Here is a 17,858-nt window from a genome sequence, read left to right as displayed (position 1 = left end):
TCTAATGAGTCAGTTCTTCCCATCAGGTGGCCAAAGTATTGGAGTTTCAGCTTCAGCATCAGTCCTTCCAATGAGTATTCAGGTTTGATTTCCTTTAGGATGGACTGGTTTGATCTCCTTGCTGTCCAAGCGAATTTCAGGAGTCTTCCCCAGCACCACAGTTTGAAAGCATCAATTCTTGAGTGCTCAGCCTCCTTCATGTCCAACTCTCACATATGTACATGACTCCTGGAAAAACCATAGCTTTGACTAAAGGAACCTCTGTTGACAAAGTGATGTCTCTGCTTTTTAATATGCTGTCTAGCTTTGTCATAGCTTTTCTTCTGAGGAGCAAATGTCCTGCCTCTTAGTCTCTGCCTAATGTCAAAAATGGAAAATTCTCAACAGGGCAAGTTCAGGACTGATAGCTTGTTGGGTGCCTCTGTGTACTTTCCCACAGAGCCCAGGCTCTCAAATGGCTCCCTGGAGCTACGTCTCCACAGAGTTCACAGAAGTGGAGTGACACCCAGGCATAAGCATCTGGAAAAGCCCTGCAAAGATTCAGATGGAGAGCTGCCCACATGGACAGGCGGACGGAGTTAGCTATGCTCTGCCTGATGCTGCGATAGCCCAGCCCACAGCCCATCAAACAGCCAGCAGCAACCTAGGCCTGCTAGGGCCACAGCAATCCGTGAACTGGTCACTGTATTAAAAAGCTGAGTGGAAGAGAGGCTGTGCTGACTTGTCTCTTTCTTAGGGACCTCACACTTTTCTTGGTCAACCCTGCTTTTTTCTCCAGGTGTTCCCAAATCACTGGTTCCGTACTCCATTCCAGAATTTGTCCAGGAGTGGGTATTACGCTTATTTATACACAGATTCAGAAGTTTCTTTTGTGATCATCAATAAAAATTGGGCCACGTGACACCTTCTTGGTATCTAATTTTTCTGTGACTGTTGGCCATGCACGTGGTATTCTTTGAAACATCTTGTACACATGTGTCTTTAAACAGTGTTTTATTTGCTCTCTGTTGGTTCTTCCCAACTCCCGGAGCTGACATAGCCTGAGTCACAAGCCAGAACCTCGTTGGTCTGGAGCAGCCTGAGGCTCTGACTTCCTGTGAGCCTCTTAGCCGCACCAGCCCGCCACGCTGCAGGGAAGGTGTGAAAGCCAGACAGAAACTGGTGCCACTTGCCTCCCCATCGCACCATGTGCCCCAAGCAGACTCAGTTATTTACTCTCTCTTTCAGAACGTGTTTTAAAGGCTTTCTCTTATTCTTAAATTTAGGGGGAGGTAAGTTTCAGCTTAGTGTAACCTTATTTTTCTGGTTCTAAGCTATGTGTTTTATTTATTTTTGGAGAGGGGCCCTGCAGGGAGGAATGCTCAGAAAGGCGAGAGCTCGAATCTAGATTGTCTATGAATCTAGGCAGTTGGGACTCCATTTCCTCAACTGGAAAATGAGGGACTTCCCTTGTGGTCCAATGGTTAGGAATCTGCCTTCCAAAGCAGGGGGCATGAGTTCAGTCCTAGTTGGGGAACTAAGGTCCTACATGCTGCTAGGGTGTGGCCCCCCAAAAAAGGAAAATGAGTATAACTTCCTTTGTCTTATAGGCTGCCTGTAATAACTGAGTGCAATGTTGAATCTGAAGTAGTCAGCACAGCCCTTCGTATACAAAAGATGCTCAGCAAATATTCACTGTCCGTTTGAGCAAAGGTGTCTCCTTCCTCTGATGATATAGATTCCTCTCTGAGCTCAGAGAACTTCCCACTGCCCTCTTTTTCTCATGAGCAACTTCCCAGTTTTCTTTCTGGTGAGCATCATTGAGGACCATCTTGCCTCTCTATTTCACTCTGTTAACTGCGCTCTGTCTTAAAAATTTCGGCCATGGATAGTCTGTTCTGAAACTTCTTGAATATACTTGTATAAACTCAGTTCCAGGGTAAAAGCAGTACGTGGTTGAACCATCCAAGGGTCAAAGGACCAGTTTCCATGACAGTCTACTTCATGGCAGAACCACCAACACTGACAATAGATCTGGCTGGAATAATCCTCCCAGTGTGAGGCAGGCAAATCCCTCGGCCCAGAAATCAGGCTTAATTGGAAATTAAATTGCATCTCCATGCCAACTGCAGGAAGCTTATATCCACAGCTAATTTATCAAGGTGATGCCTTATTTCTGAGAAGCACGTGGGAAGAGAGCGGCTACATCAGCAAGTTACGAGCTTGTATCTGATGAGATGAGCTTTCTTTAAAGTGCAACTTGAACACTTCCAGTTCTTCATCTTGGGATTCCTGCCCTCACTGGTTGCCTCCTCTGTGCCAGGCCCCATGCCAGGACCTAGAGATGTCGATGCTAGCAGGAACCGGCACTGAACGCTCACTGCTCTGAGCCAGGGGCAGAAGGATCCCCAAGCCACAGCGCTTCACATAGCTATCCAGGCTTGACTGTTACGGAAGGTAGAGAGTACAAAGATGACTTCATGGTTAAGAATCATTGTTTAACACTGATACTAGTAGTCAACAATGATCAGGGTGACAAGACTCTTCACTAACACCTTTACACTCATTTATTCCATTTATACAATTCTCCAGGCAATGGTAGTAAATAAATACATGATTTCATTATCACCACTTTACTGATGAAGAAATTGGGACCAAGGAAGTACTTAACTTGCCTGAGGTCATTGTCACCCAGTTAACAGGTGGCAGAGCTGGGATTTATTTATTTAGGCTGCACCACACAGCACATGGGATCTTAGTTCCTTGACCAGGAACTGAGCCTGCATCCCCTTCATTGGAAGCATGGACTCTTAGCCACTGGACCACCAGGGAAGTCCCTAGAGCTGGGATTTAAACTAAGGTCACTTCTTAGTAGAGCCAGTGCTTTTAAACATTATATGATACTGCCCCTTTGTTTCCCCCAACTATGAGTTTTTTAAAATGTCCAACTATAGAATGGCTTCCTTGGTGGCTCAGAAGGTAAAGAAACTTCCTGCAATGCAGGAGACCCGGGTTTGATTCCTGGGTTGGGAAGATCCCCTGGAGAAGGGAATGGTAACCCACTCTAGCAGTCTTGCCTGGAGAAACCATGGACAGAGGAACCTGACAAGCTATAGCCTATAGGGCACAACTGAGCGACTAACATTATAGAAGAGTTGCAAAATCAGTATCTAGGAGATGCATACCCTTCACCTGGGTTCACAAATTATTGTCAATATTTTGCCATATTTGCACTCCTTCTCTGTGTGTTGTTTTTCTGACTCATTTGAGGGTAGTTTCAGGGATATAAAACACAAGTCTGGTTTGGAAACCAGGTGGGGACGAGTTTGGCTGGAGGAGAAGGTATTTGTGGTGGAGGAGATATGAGCAGGAAGTGGGGTGAGACCACAGGGTGTGGGCTTTGAGCTCCAGGCCTGGAAGTTCGGGCATGCTCTAATATGAAGAGGACAGGCAATGAAGACATACTTTTATTGAAGTTATTGGGAAGAATTAAAAAATTCAAGATGTGTATTCAGTGAATGGTATTTTATGGTCTGATTAAATATACATGCTTATTGAAGACACAGCAGAGAAAATTGTTCTATCAAGAAGAACTTTAAAAAATAACCATGTATCTCAGCTAAAACCCAGGATTTCTGTTTGTGTCTTTTCTGTTTTACTTTTTCTGTCTATGTATCTATTCACAGATTGGAGTCTCATTGTACATATAATTTTGTAATCTGATTTTTCACCTGATATTATGTCAATAGCATTTCTGCTTGTTATTAAGTAGTCCTCAAAATAATTTTTCAAAGGTTTAATATTATTGCACCAGATGGATGAACCAAAATTTATTTAACCCACTATTTTTTGACAAGTTGAGATCATCTCCAATTTTTCACTATTGTAAAGCAGTACCCTGATGCACACCCCTGAATAAAAGTCTTTGTGTACATCTCTGATGATCTGCTTAGAGTAAATTTCTAAAAGTAGGGCTCCTGGGTTAAATGAACCATCTCTTTGTCCGCCCTGGTGTGGAGGAGATAAGAGGGGAGAATCGGGAAGAAATGCGGCCTGCCAGCTGCTGAATCAAAGCAGTGAGACATGATGAGAGCTTGGACTTTGGGGACAGTGCTGAGAATGGAAAGAGTGACAGACAAGGGAACCACAGCGGGGAGATAGTCGATGGGACTCAGGGAGCAAGATAGCTGAAGGTGCAAACTGGAGATGTGAGAGTTGGACAATAAAGAAGGCAGAGTGCAGAAGATTCGATGCTTCTGAACTGTGGTGTTGGAGAAGACTCTTGAGAGTCCCTTGGACTGCAAGGAGATCCAACCAGTCCATCCTAAAGGAGATCAGTCCTGAATATTCATTGGAAGGACTGATGCTAATACTGTGGCCACCTGATGGGAAGAACTCACTCATTTAAAAGACTCTGATGCTGGGAAAGAGGATGCAGGAGGAGAAGGGGACAACAGGGGATGAGATGGTTAGATGGCATCACTGACTCAATAGACATGAGTTTGAGCTAACTTGGGGAGATGGTGAAGGACAGGGAAGCTTGGCGTGCTGCGGTCCATGGGGTCACACAGAGTCGAACACGGATGAGCTACTGCACAACAACACACTGAGGACATGTATGGAGAACTAGTGAAGCCAGGAGAGAGGGCTTTGCTTGGCTTTCACGAGTGTTGACTCGAGGCCACAGGAAGACATGCGAATAGAAAGTCTTGTGATCTATCCTCCCTTTCTTTCTCCATTCATCCATCCATTGAATCAGGATCACTGGCACCTTGCTAAGGAGTAAATGTGGATAGAAACATGGACTTGAGAAGACAGAATACAGAAGCAAAGGCTTTAATGGGCATGCAGGGCAGAGACTACCAGGAAAGGAAAGACGATTCAGAGGCCTGGGTGGTTCCAGGGCCAGCTTTGTTTCCCTCTGCCTTGTCCCCTCCGAGCATCTCGTCTGCCTGGCGGCCTGCTCAGTTTCTCTGGCCCAGGGGCTGGGAAAGCAGCTACAGCCAGGATAGCCCCTGCCCTTGTGGAGTTGGACTCTCAGTGGACAAACCAGGCCAGAGACAAAGGAATAAACGCGTGATGGAATTGCAGGACCACTGTTCGGGAAAATGAGACAGCCTCAGAGGGGAGAGTGTGCCATTGTGTGTAGCGGGAGATGAGGACCTTAGACAGGAGGGGATTTGGATGAAGTGCGGGACAGAGGCAGAGGAGAGTTGGTGGAGTGTGTCCAGATAGAGGGCAGAGTGACTGTCAGGACCCAGGGGCTGGAGGACCTGGTATTCCAACAAGAACAGCATGGCCTGGGGGTGGGAGGAGAATGTCAGCAGAGTAGGAGGCCAGAAATGAAGGGACAGATCATGCAAAGGCTGTAGGGACTTCCCTGTGGCCCAGTGGTTAAGAATCTGCCTGGCGATGCAGGGGACGAGGGCTCGATCTCTGGTCAGACGCACACTGCTGGGCAACTGGGTCTGCATCCCACAGCTATGGAGCCTGTGAGCCACGACGCAGACCCTACCTTCCGCAGCTAAGGTCTCAGATAAATAAAATAAATACAAATAAAGTCAACCCTTTATTAAAAAAAAAGAAGAAGAAGAAGGCTATAGACCACAGAGGAAAGTCTGCATTTGACTCCGAACCTGGAGAGAATCACTGGAGGCAGAGTTGTGAGGAAGCAGATTATGTATTCTGAAACTATGGGAATGGATGAAGAGCAGTGGTGGAATGGATCAAAAAAACTATGGTTAATCCCTACTCTGGAGTAGCATTCAGCCTTAAAAAGGAATGGAATTCTGACACATTCTGCATGGATAAACCTTGAAAACATCATGCTAAGTGAAATAAGCCAAGAGCAGAAGGGGAAGTACTGTGTGACGCTGCTTACATGAGGGACCGACAGTAGTCACGTCCTTAGCGGGAGTGAAGTGGTGGCCAGGAGCTGGTGGAGGAGGCAGTGGGGCGTCGCTGTTGAATGAGACAGAGCTTCAGTATGGGAAGATGGAAGGCTCTGTAACTACATGGTGATGATGGTTGTACAACAATGTAAAACGTAATTGATGCCACTGAACTGTACACTTCAAAATGGTAAACTTTATGCTACATATATTTATGACAATAAAACATGTGGGAAAGAATGCTATGTAAAGAATTGTCTGTGGGGCATATTCATTTCCTAGGGCTACCTTAACAACATACCACAGACTAGGCAACTTAAACAACAGGAGTATTTTTCTTCATGGCTCTGGATGCTGGAAGTCCAAGCTCGAGGTGCTGGCAGAGCTGGTTGCTGGTGAGGCTCTCTCCTCTGCTTGCAGATGGCCACTCTGTTCTTTCCGCCATGTCTCCACATGGCCTTTTCTCTGTGTGCATGTCTCTTCTTGTAAGGACACAGGTCTTATCAGATCAGGGCCCCACCTCATTTAACCTGAAATACTTTTTTAAAGTCTTATCTCAAAATATAGTAAGTCCCCTGGATACGAATGAGTTCTGTTCCGAACGTTTGCCTATAAGCCCAATTTGTTTGTAAGTTCAACAAAGTTACCCTAGGTATCCAACTAACACAATTGACTATATAGTACTTCTCCATAATAGGTTTATAATACTTTTCACACAAATAATATTTTAAAAAAGAACACAAAAAATAAAGAAAGCATTTTAAATCTTGGTGGCGGTGGTTTAGTCGCTACGTCGTGTCTAGCTTTTGCGATACCATGGACTGTAGCCCGCCAGACTCCTCTGTCCATGGGATTTTCCAGGCAAGACTTCTAGAGTGGGTAGCCATTTCCTTCTCCAATTTCAAACCTTCCAGTACAGTCTCTTGAAAAGCACAGTAGTACAGTACAACAGCTGGTGCTTCTTAGCAGTAGCAGCTCCATCACTGCTGCTTCTACACTTGCTTCTGAACATCCTGGGCTTGAAATAAAGATACCGCATTACTGTGCTCTGTACAGTATTGTTCAGTAAAGGACACGAAAGCACACCACTTATATAGGGCGCGCACACGTGACAATGGTGACACGTGACCTTAACTTACACGATTGAACATGCGAACCCAAGTTCACCTCTTTGAAAGTTGGCAACTTGAAGGTTCCTATGCAGGGGACTTACTGTACAGTCTTGATGCAGTTAGGGCCTCAGCATGTGAACTGGGGCGGGGAGCACAATAAAGTTCATAATGGAGGATGTCAGTGCTGGGGGATTTGATGCAGAGAATGCTTCTTTAGTACTGTCTGGGAGCTTCAGCGTCATAGCTCTGGCTGTGTCATCTTGGGCAAAGTAATCAACCTCTCCCAGCCCCAGGGTGGGAATAACAAAAGTAGGTAACTCACAGCGCCAGGCTGGATTGACCGCAGGGATCCTTGTAAAACCTTAGCAAACAAATAGCACGCAATGAATGGACAGTGGTCATTATTATTCCTCAAATGGGGCCTGTTGGGTTTGGCAGGACAGGCTGCTGCTTTTAGACCGGTGAGGCCAGGACAGGGTTAATCAGCGCAAGGACGGCAGGAGGGTGCTGCAGTCCAATATGCCTCATGGCTGTGGTTTAGGAGTGTCCCGCTCCAAGGCACAGCTGGTTCCCAGCTGATGTTTTCAGATAGCGAACAGCAAGCCTGGGCTTGGCTTTGCCTGCCAAGCACAGATGGTTTGAAAAATGCCACCCCAACCGGCCCAGGGTTAATCAAAAGATTATAGAAAGAAAATTGGGTAGGCTAACCCCAGCCTCTCAGACACAAGCCTCTGAATCACAGCTCCCTTTCTGACTCCTGCTCCATTATCTGCCTCTGCTTCTAAACCCTCATTCCAGCAAGAAATGAAAATTGACTGGGCTGGAATTACAATGGGAATGCTTGCTGGGTGGCATTTCTCTTCTTCCCCGTCTGTGCAATCTCAGCTATTGGGCTAATTCTCCCATACTTTTTTATGGTTGGGCTCGGAAGGGGAATCTGTGCATGCAGATTTGGGGTGTAGTTGGGGGTGGCCACAGATCTCAGGGGAATTCTCCAGAGTTGTGCTGCTTTGGTCAGAATGGAGGCCTTGAAACCTTGTGTCACCTCTTTGTTAAGCTGGGAAAGAACCAGTTTTGTCTTTATTACTTTCCTACACCAGATCTGAGTTTCAGAAATGAAGGGAGTGTCATGTAGGGAGTAAAACTGGAACTTGGAGGCAGACAGCCTGATTTCCAATTCTGGCGGTGTTTCAAGCTGGCTGTGGGACCTGGAGCCAGGCCCCTCCCCTCCTGAAGCCCAGAACTTCTCAGCCATAAAGAAGGTTAGTGGGAGCGCTCCACCTCCTAGGGTTCTTGTGTGTATTAAATAAAACTGTGTGCAGTGCCCACAGCAATGTCAGGCAGAGAGCAGATGCCATGCATAGTGTTACAAGGATTGCTAGGAAATCTTAACATTCTAAAAGTGGAAGGGCCCTTTGAAACCAGCCACTCCCTCATTTTAGTGATGAAGACATTGGGGCCCAGAGAAGGGAAGGATCTGGAACCACACCCAGGCCCCGCTCCCAATCGGCTACTCTTGGTAGCTCTAAGATCACAAGATGGAACTCGATGGCTTTAGGAAGACAGGACCACGGTTGGCTTTGCATTCATGGCCCTCCTGCCATCATCCCAACAGGAGGAAGGCTTTCTTGTGGAGAGTACAGGGAAGGGTTGACGGCGGTGATACACATCTTCGCTGGTGTCTTTTCCTGGAGTCCTGGCTTCCATTGCATCCAGCTGGCCTGGGGAGCCTGTGTGATCTCCCCTCTGTGCATCTGGCCAGCCTCCGTGGACGGGCAGCAAGGGCAATCCCACAGAGCATGTGAGAACTGAGGTGGAGGAGTGGCCAGGCCCTTGGTCTTGCTTGCACTGACCCTTCATCTCATCAAGGTCACTGTGGCTGGTGACTTCTATCAACCCCCTGCACAGAAATTCAGAACAGGAAGATGGGGCGTGGGAGGCCTCCAAGCTAGCCTAACAAAGCCTGGGCCTCAGAAAAGGACTCCGATCACACTTTTCTGAGTGCTGCTGGGCAGGGAAAGCGGTTGGTCATCATTTATTCAACATCCATCCACAGCTCGAGGCATCACCAATAAGCCCCATCCATTGACTGTGCCTGATCTTAGCGGGGCAAGGGAATGGTCAATACAAACGTAAAACCACCGAACAAAAAGGATAATTTCAGCTGTGGACGAATACTTGTTTACAAAGATGTAATTGAGAGTGGCTGAGGGTGGAAGTGGCAACTTTGGAGGAGCAGGGCATCTAGAGAAGAGCTGGAAGGAGCCTTGACTCATAGCTTGTTTCTTTGGCCTCTGCCTCCTTTCTGCCAGCGACAAGTCCGAGGTCTAACCCCACGAACAGAAGAGAAAGGAGGGACTGTGGCCTTTCCTGGGCAGCTGCTCTGAGTTTGGTGCTGGGCGTGTCACCGGCGCCCTCCCCTCGTAGCCCCGCGAGGAGGCAGTGGCTGGCCCCATTTTTCACGGGCGGACAGACTCAAGGTGGGATGTGGCTTGCTCTGGGCTGCCCTGCCAGGCAGCGGCAGGATTTGAAGCCGGGGCTGCCTGGCTCTGGAGCTGTGCCCTCGCTCCCCCTGCGTCTTCCTGCCTGCTATGGCTGCTTCACCTGACCACGTCTGTTTTCACGTCTGTTCTCTGGGACGTGGGACTTACAGTCTGGTAAGAGAGGTAATCCAGGGGAGATTCTGCCACCTAAGAAGAATGGGGACAGTGAGGGTCACACTGGCATGGCCAGGGGCCTCCGGACCTCCCAACACTGAGTAAGGCCTGATTCGAGCTGCTGTGTCTTTGCTTTGCAGCCCTCATACCTGCCAGAGGGGCCCACTTCCAGCCACTTTTAATTTGGAACAAACTAGGTGTTCCCCCGTGGTCTTAAAGTTAATAGGATGTCTGCAGCAGGGCTGGGATAAGCAGCCTTGAACAAATCCTGCCTGCCTGGTATTGGTGTCATCTGGAACAGAGGCCCGGGGGCCCAGAGAGGGACAGCCTGGGCAGGGGGAGGAGGTCCCACCCTCCTCTCTGCTCTGCTGTGGAACCAAGGGGACCCCAGAGTCCCAAGCCCTGTGGAGAGCACCTGGCCAGCAAAATGAACCAGGGAGTGCTGGGTCTGCCACAGAGGGACAGGGGTAAGAGACCAGGAGGCGGGCTGAGGGCTACTGCGCGGGGAGAGCCAAAGCAAGCACAGTGCCCGTGCTGGCAGGCTCTGGCTTGGGACTGAGGAGGCAGCAATGGACAGGAATGATGGAACTTTCTGCTGATGACAAAGTACAAATGCTCAGAGGTTGCCAGTTGCAACCAGGGAAGAGGTTGTGCTCACGTGGACTCAGTGCTTACCTGCATGGCTGGGGCAGCAAGCTAGCTAGGACTGGGGGTGGTGGGGACCTTAATTTCCCCAGCAAAGATGGGTGCACACAAGTTGAGCTTCTCAGGAGGCCGGTGGTGTCCTCCTTTTGACAGAGGGCACTGTCACATCTCACAGGTTCCAAGATCCCCAGAGTCAAGGTCATTGCTTTCCTAGGTAATTCTAGTAAAGAGTCGATGTCTCTCTTCTAGTCTGCCTGATGACCTAAAACTTGTGTATTTCTCCACTGGCATGACCACGTCTCATACTTGCGCTCTAAGAATGGAGAGCAGGGAGGGAGGGCCCCACGTGGGTGCAGAGTTGGCTCACCATTCACCATCCCAGACCCCAGAGATGATAGTGAGGCCAGGTGAGCACGTGTGCATTTGTCTTGCTGACCTTGGCCTGTGGGGGTGTTCCCTTCACCCATCACTCTTCCTTAATCCAGGCCATGCCACATTATGGAATTTGTCCCAACTCCTTGCAAGACAGGTGGCTGCCCTGAATTGATCCAGCAGGTACAATCATTTCTGACAAACACACCTACAAAATTAATGAGAAGCTGGGGGAACTCTCCTGGTCACCAGGTGGGGAGCAACGCCTGCAGGGGCATCTTCCTCGGCCCCAGGGTTAGGGAAGCACCTGGTCTTGGCTCCACTAGAACCCGACTTCTAATTCTAGCCCTGCTACTCGTTGCCAGCTAGGCCACCTGGCTTAGCTAAAGGCCAGTTTCCTTAAAATTGTGAAAATGGTTTGAAATGATTGCAATGCCTACTTCCAGGGTCAGGAGGGACTTGCTCTCAACCTCCTACAAGTGCCGGGTCGCCCCTTCCCTGCAAGCTGCCAGCCTGTGACTTGTACTATCCTCATTAAATGAGAAAACAGCCTTTCGTGGTTGATATCGCTATCATCTCCAATGAACAAGGAGGAACTTCGGTTTGGGGAGGTTTTGCAACTCACCCAAACTCACACAGCTGGTGGACCGCAGGGTTGGGACTCCAGCCCAGCCTGCCCGAGGGCAGAGTCCTCACCAAGTTCAAGGTCAGTTTCTTGAGGCTCCTGAACAGCAGTGAAGAGACAGCAAGAGGCACAGCTTGTCTCCACTGGGTCTGAAGCTGAGCTCCTGCGGTGCACAGAGAGAAGTGACCTGGGCCGGGCCAGAAGCGGGAGTTGGGGCTCCAGGTCAAAGTCCTTGAGGTAAATCTTACAAGATCAGCACTGCCCCACTTTTAACCCCGCAGCCACGCGGGTGGTCAGGACAACTGAAGCTCTCCTGGATTGGATTCCTACCTCCTGCTTTGCTTTGCCTTGGCCATCTGCGTCTGGGGTGACAAATGGGTTTCCAAAATGCAGAAGGAAATGGGCTTGATCCTCCCCAGCCAGAGGGGAGCCTGCACGACCTCTAGCTTCTGCCTCTGAGTCCTGGAGTCTCTGAGCAGGACGTGAGGGGCCGGCTGCACCGGAAGAGGAATGTGCAGGTTCCCCCAGGAACCTCCCAGCCAGGAGTTGGGCTTCTGCTAAGTTCTTCCTTAGAGCAGGGGAGGGCCTGGCTCTCAGAGGCACACTCCTGGCTTCTGATCGGGGAGTCAGGTGTTAAAAATGTCAGTCTCAGCACTGGGTGGGCCATAGGAGAGAAAGCTCAGGAGAAGGGAAGTACCAGAAGTTGCTCTCAGAGTCTGTGTCAGGGGCTCAAGAAACAAGCAGGAAGTGAGTGCCCTCAGTGCCCTCAGATGCTCGCAGCCCTGAGAGTACCAGTTAACCACTGCGGGAGCACCATGGAACATTTCCGGGAGATCCATTGTACAGGAAGCCTTAGGCATACAATCTTGTGTAATCTTGTAAGGAGGACACTTATGATTCCACTTCATAGAGTAGGTAACTGAGGCCAGAGGGAAGTACGAGGCTCCTCAGTAGAAAGCCCAAGATGTACTAGTCTGGCATCAAATTGCCTTTTCCACTGCATAATCGGCTTTCAAACTTTTTTTTTTTTTTTAAGTAAGAAACTCATCTGTTAAATGTCAATAAAATGCAGTATGTAAAGCAAATCAAAGTGGAGCTGGAGGGGCAGGAGTGAGGATGCCAGAGCATGTCCCCATCCCCACAACCCACACCCAGAGCACGTCCCCATCCCCACAACGCACACCCAGAACACGTTCCCATCCCCACAACCCACACCCAGAGCATGTCCCCATCTCCACAACCCACACCCAGAGCACATTCCCATCCCCACAACCCACACCCAGAACATGTTCTCATCCCCACAACCCACACCCAGAGCACGTTCCCATCCCCACAACCCACACCCAGAGCATGTCCCCATCCCCACAACCCACACCCAGAGCATGTTCCCATCCCCACAACCCACACCCAGAGCACGTTCCCATCCCCACAACCCACACCCAGAGCACGTTCCCATCCCCACAACTCACACCCAGAGCACGTTCCCATCCCCACGGCCCACACAACTGCCCCTCTGTTGACAATTGAAATGTCCTTCCCAAGACACAAAGAGGCTCAGGCAGGTTCTGAACGGTTTGTCTGGCCGGAGGCTTACCCTCTGGGACAGATGTGTTCCCGGAGCTTCCTGGAAACTCAAGCTATTCCAAGCATGCCCTCAGGGTGTCGTGTAGCGCTACTTCACTCCTGGTGGTGCACTCACTCTGGGCGGGCATGGATGCCTAACTCTGGCCACAGTGGTGGGTACACCTGGCCCCTGCCCTCATAGAGCTTAAGTGAGGAAGACAGCCTTTAGCTAATGTGTTCCTAAAAGATAGATCACATACTGTGATCAAAGCTATGAAGGAAAAGATGGAAGTCAGGGAGGAGGACCTGACCTGTTCACATCTGGAAAGGGCACCCGTGAGAAATCCAGGCCCCCGGGCAGTGAGACCACTGGGATAGGGGAGGGCTGGCGTCAGAGGGAGGGAACAGGACATGGGGAGTCGTGGGCCCTGCCTGCCCCCCAGTTATTCCCAAGGCAGGCAGAAACAGTCAGCTGCCCCCGGCACCAGCTGGAGGTCCCTGGGAGTCTTGATTTTCCTCAGTCGCCAAAGGAGTAAAGAGAAATTCTTCTAAAGGTTGGATTATCGCAAATCTAGGGCTCAGTGCAACGAATAATGAATAAGTGAAATCACGATGAAAATCAGAAATCATGATGCAAATTTCACGTGTCCACATAGGATTTAATCTAAATTCACCTAGGGCTGGTCTATACGTTAAAAAGATCTTTCTCCACTCCCCTGCTCTAGGCTTGGCTCTGCTTTCTTGGTCGTTTATTTTTAAAATATTTACCGAACACCTGGGTTGGGCAGAATGCTGGTTTCCCGGCATGTGCCTGGCGCAGAGCCAGGGCTGTGTAACCACTCAGGGCTCTCTGTGGAGCCAGGAGCAGCGTCCTGCCCTGGTGCCCGCCCTGTCACCTCGCACATGGGTCCGCGGAAACTCGGCACTGAAGCGGGTCCAGGGAAGTCCAGGTGGCCACTCGGTCCCCAGCGCTGGTCCCCGGGGAGCCCTTTCTGCATCACACAGATATCAGTCTCTGGGATTCTGAGTGGATAGACGGGGCCTTCCTGACCCACCGGCTGGATACTCTGCAGAGGTTGAGGCTTCTGCCAGTGCCAACCTCATTCTGCTGCCCAGCCCCAGGGCACCTTCTGGACTCAGTTGAGATGCCGCCTTTGGAGGAGCCTCTTCACCTGCCTGGGCGTCTCTTCTCCGATGCCTCCCTCCGTCTCAGCACCAGCGTGATGTCCCCATGCTGTCTGTGGGGTCTGTGTCCCCACCAGCATGCACGTTTCTTGACAAAGGGCCTGAGTCTTATTCATCCACATGTCCAGTGTCTAATGAGTGTGGTGCAGAGTAGGTGCTCAATAAATAAGTGTTAAATGAATGATTGTAGGTAAATATGCAGAGGAAAGCATCTTTATGCTCATTTATTCAAATAGCCATCCACCGTCTGTCTTATACACGCACCTTCTTGCACAGCCTCTCTCTCCCTGACCGGCCTCACCTGCTCACACTCACCCCCACTTGCTGCGTTAAGTCCTTCTGAGATCTCTCCCTGTTCTGATCCTGCCTGGAGTGTACAGACCCGCCTGAAGTCAGATACATGAAAGAATTTGTGAGCCTGGATGGGCAGAGGGGATGGTCTGGTCCCCTCTGCAGACCCATGCCCATCTCAGTCCTTGGCGGCTCCTTCATGTGGGGTCCCTGCAACATACCCTGTAAAGCGAGCCCATGTCTCAGCTTCCCTGGATCCTTGCAACAAGGCTGGGAGGTAAATGGGTTAGGTTCATTTTACAGGTGAGGAAACTGAGGCTCAGAGAGGCTGGGACTTGCATAAGGAACAAAACTGGAGTTGAGACCTAGGCTTCCTAAGTCCAGGCCAAAGCTCTTTCCATCGCGTTCTGGGAAGTAGAGACTGGGATAGGATGCCGCACACCACCCGTTACCCCCGAGAGCCAGAATTGCCGGCGTGAGAAGAAAACGCTCCATTTGTGGCAGAGGATTGAGTAGGGGTGGCACTGAGTAATCCTCTAAGCTCTCTGCTCTCTCTGCTCACCCCAGTCCACCCTGCTTGGAGCCCTAGTAATTCTGCTTGGCAGCCGACTCTCAGTTTTGAGTTTTCATTCCACCTGGGGTTCCAGGAGGGGCAGTAACCTGTTTCACAAGTGCAGTGGGGGACAGAACAGGAGCGATGAAAGGAACAGAGAAAAGAAATAAGCGGAATCTCACCATCCCTCCTCCTGCACCCGCCTTACCATGACGCCAGGCTGGACCTGCCGGGCAGCCTTGACCCAGGTCATCAGAGAGGCTCATGCACAGCCTTGTCTTCTCCCACTGTTGTTTTCAAAACCCCCTATCAAGGGCTTGTGGGCCTCGCTCCTTCTCCACGTACCCTGTCTGCTGCTTCCCCAAAGGCTCCTTCCTCCTGAACGAAGGGCATGAATATTTAAAGACATTTTTTCAGCCAGTGCAGTCACATCACACTGCTGCTCTCTCTTCAAATTCTACCTCCAGAAAGTTTGCCAGACTGTCTCTGAGTGCCTGACACTCGCTGGTACAGAGTGCAACAAGGGGCCCCAGACCCAGGGATGCCCCAGAGAAGTTAGCCGCCCCTCTGTGTCCTGAGGCTGAATGGCACACACGGAGCCCTGATTCTGGTCCACAAGCACCCTTTGCGGGCTACCTGGGCAGTCAGACCTGAAAACTCCCTCCATCCCAGTTATTGGGGCATGGGCTTAGGTAGGAGACGCAGAAGGACCAGGGATCCCAAACCGTAAAGAAATGATGAACGAAGCCCCAGAAACGCAAGACCCTGGAACCCAAGAGGAGAAAGCTCTGGGCACATCAGACCCAGAGCCAAAATAGATCCTATATTCACCAGTGCACCATGGATTCCAGCCTCGTAGCCACTTCTGTTGGCTCCCTCCAGCGTCTCTGATCTGCAGAATTACTCACAGCCCACCGCATCAAAGCTCTCTTTTATCAACAAGACACAACACTCCTCCGTGGATAACTTCTTGAAACTCTAGTCATTCTAAATGCTCTGGGAAGGGTTCTATCCCTCTGCCCGCCTGTAACCAATCAGCCACATACCACCAAATCCATTTCCAAAGTTCCGGGCAATTAGAGCCGCTGGGCTCCCTGGCTTGGTGCCCGCCTGCTCAGAGCCAGGACCCAGGTTGTCAGCAACCCTGAAACCCAGCCACCAGTTTCTCCTCCATTTTCCTCAGAGACCCAGGTGCATCGAAATGCCACACTTACTGCGCCGAGGCACTCGGACCGGCCAGACCTCACCAAGATAGAAAACGCGGGTCAAGGCCAGGCTCCCTACCTTTGCTGAGGGTCCCCGTGATGAGCTTAAAGATGGTCTGGGCAAATTTCACGAACCCAAGCTTGCATCTTTTGGAGCAGCCGCTCATGGTGGCAGAGGAAAGGCAGGTTGTGTTGTCAGCGCCCAGAAGGGAGGCACCCACCTTGCGTGCCCTGGAACTTGGAGCCTGCCAGGTCGAATCCTGAGAGCTGGATGCACCCCAGAGGCTCCAGGAACAGCACAGCTGCCTCTGCAGTGAGTCCGGCTTCTGCATCCAGAGAGCCCACAGGCACGGTGTCTGTTCCCTTCCTTCCTCCCCCCAAGCCCCTCCCGCTGTCCCCCGAGTCCTCGACAGGGGAGGACCTCCAGATGCCAGGCTGGGCCAGCACCTCCAGGGCAGAGGGCGCTCCGGGGGGATGGAGGAGGAGAGGGAAGCTGAGCAGAGCAGGGAGGGAGGAGCTGGAGCTCTCCCAGGCTTTGCTGACTGTCTTTCTTACATGGCAGTGGTAATGTAGCAATTAATACCCAAGTCAGAAGGGAGGGGACTGCTATGCAAAAACACTCCGCTCCACAGCCTCCCGGCTCGCTCTCCCGCTCTTTCCTTCCTGGTTAATCTAATAGATCAATTCTCTGGGCTGTGCCTGACTGGGACCTGGGAAGACTCCCCCCAGAGCAGGAGATCGCTGCTTAGCGCTCAGTGGAAAGTTTGCAGGCAGCCTCTGAGTGGCCTGGTTTGCATCACGGAGAAGTCGGGCCATGCGGGGAGCCCCGAGGGAGCTGGGCTGTGTGGCTCCCTGGCACCGGCAGCAGGCGCTGTCAGCCTCCGTGACTTGGAAAGTCAACGCCTTGGCTGCCTCCTAGCTCCAGGTACCTTTTCACCAACACCCCGACACACACCCACCCAAAGTCTGCTGTTCAGCTCCAGCTCCCACCCCTACAGAGCAGGTAAGAGTCTACCCTCTCTCATCAGGGCAGCAGAGGAGTGCAAATAGGGCTTTTCTGGATGAAGAAAGTATTCCTCAGAGGTGCACAGAGGCATGACTGAAATTCAAACAATTTGACCACAGTACAATACTCTTAGAAGTAAAACTGCAAGGTAGATGGCAAATGTGAACTCCAACTATGGCTTAACAAAAAGTCTGGCTGCCATTCAGCACCATAGACTATGTGTCTATGTTTCTACACATAAGGGGACATCTCATCCCACGCTCTAGACATGGCATGAACCTTCCCCATGACACCCCCACTTTACTTTCTTTGGTTATTTAAAGGGTTCCCATGGGCCACCACCATGGGTACCACCCACCAATGCACTGTGGTTTCATTTGAATAGCAGACATGAAATCTTCCTAGAGTTGAACTAAGCCACGCCTTGCGAATGTCTTTCTCCTCCTCGCCATCAGCTTGACTATTATCTGCTTCTCTGGGATGTTTGAGAGGATTAGATTGCTTAAGAGCCAGAGAAGGGAGAACACCCATTGATAAAATGCCATACATGCCAGAACTCAAGCTCCATGTCTAGTTTCTTCCCCATCTTCTTCAAGTTCTGGGAAAGTGAAACTTGAAATGAGCCTCAGCCCTCAGGGAAGTCACCAACGAGTTTCAGAGAGAGCCCGGTAGCACAGAGCCTTTCTCCAAACCCAAGTGCCCTGCACTCCTGACAAGCTGGCACAGTGTGACTCACACACTGTACAGAAAAGAGCCTCGGTGGAAAATACCCCA

The 17,858-nt window shown here is 50.5% G+C and overlaps 1 protein-coding gene across 1 annotated transcript in view; it reads right to left on the bottom strand.

Moving 5' to 3' along the window:
• Positions 1–16,600, bottom strand: part of KCNIP1 (potassium voltage-gated channel interacting protein 1) — a 395,303-nt gene extending 378,703 nt beyond the window's left edge. Inside the window, exon 1 of the mRNA XM_043488820.1 lies at positions 16,158–16,600. Within this exon, the coding sequence (XP_043344755.1) occupies positions 16,158–16,410 (253 nt within the window). The 5' untranslated portion in view covers positions 16,411–16,600. The remainder of the gene's footprint in view (positions 1–16,157) is intronic.
• Positions 16,601–17,858: the final 1,258 nt, after the last annotated feature.

Source organism: Cervus canadensis, chromosome 16, assembly GCF_019320065.1.
Source record: "Cervus canadensis isolate Bull #8, Minnesota chromosome 16, ASM1932006v1, whole genome shotgun sequence".
In the NCBI taxonomy this organism is placed as follows: Eukaryota; Metazoa; Chordata; class Mammalia; order Artiodactyla; family Cervidae; genus Cervus; species Cervus canadensis.
The sequence above is the reverse complement of the archived record's forward strand: the minus strand, read 5'-3'. Positions and strand labels throughout refer to the sequence as shown.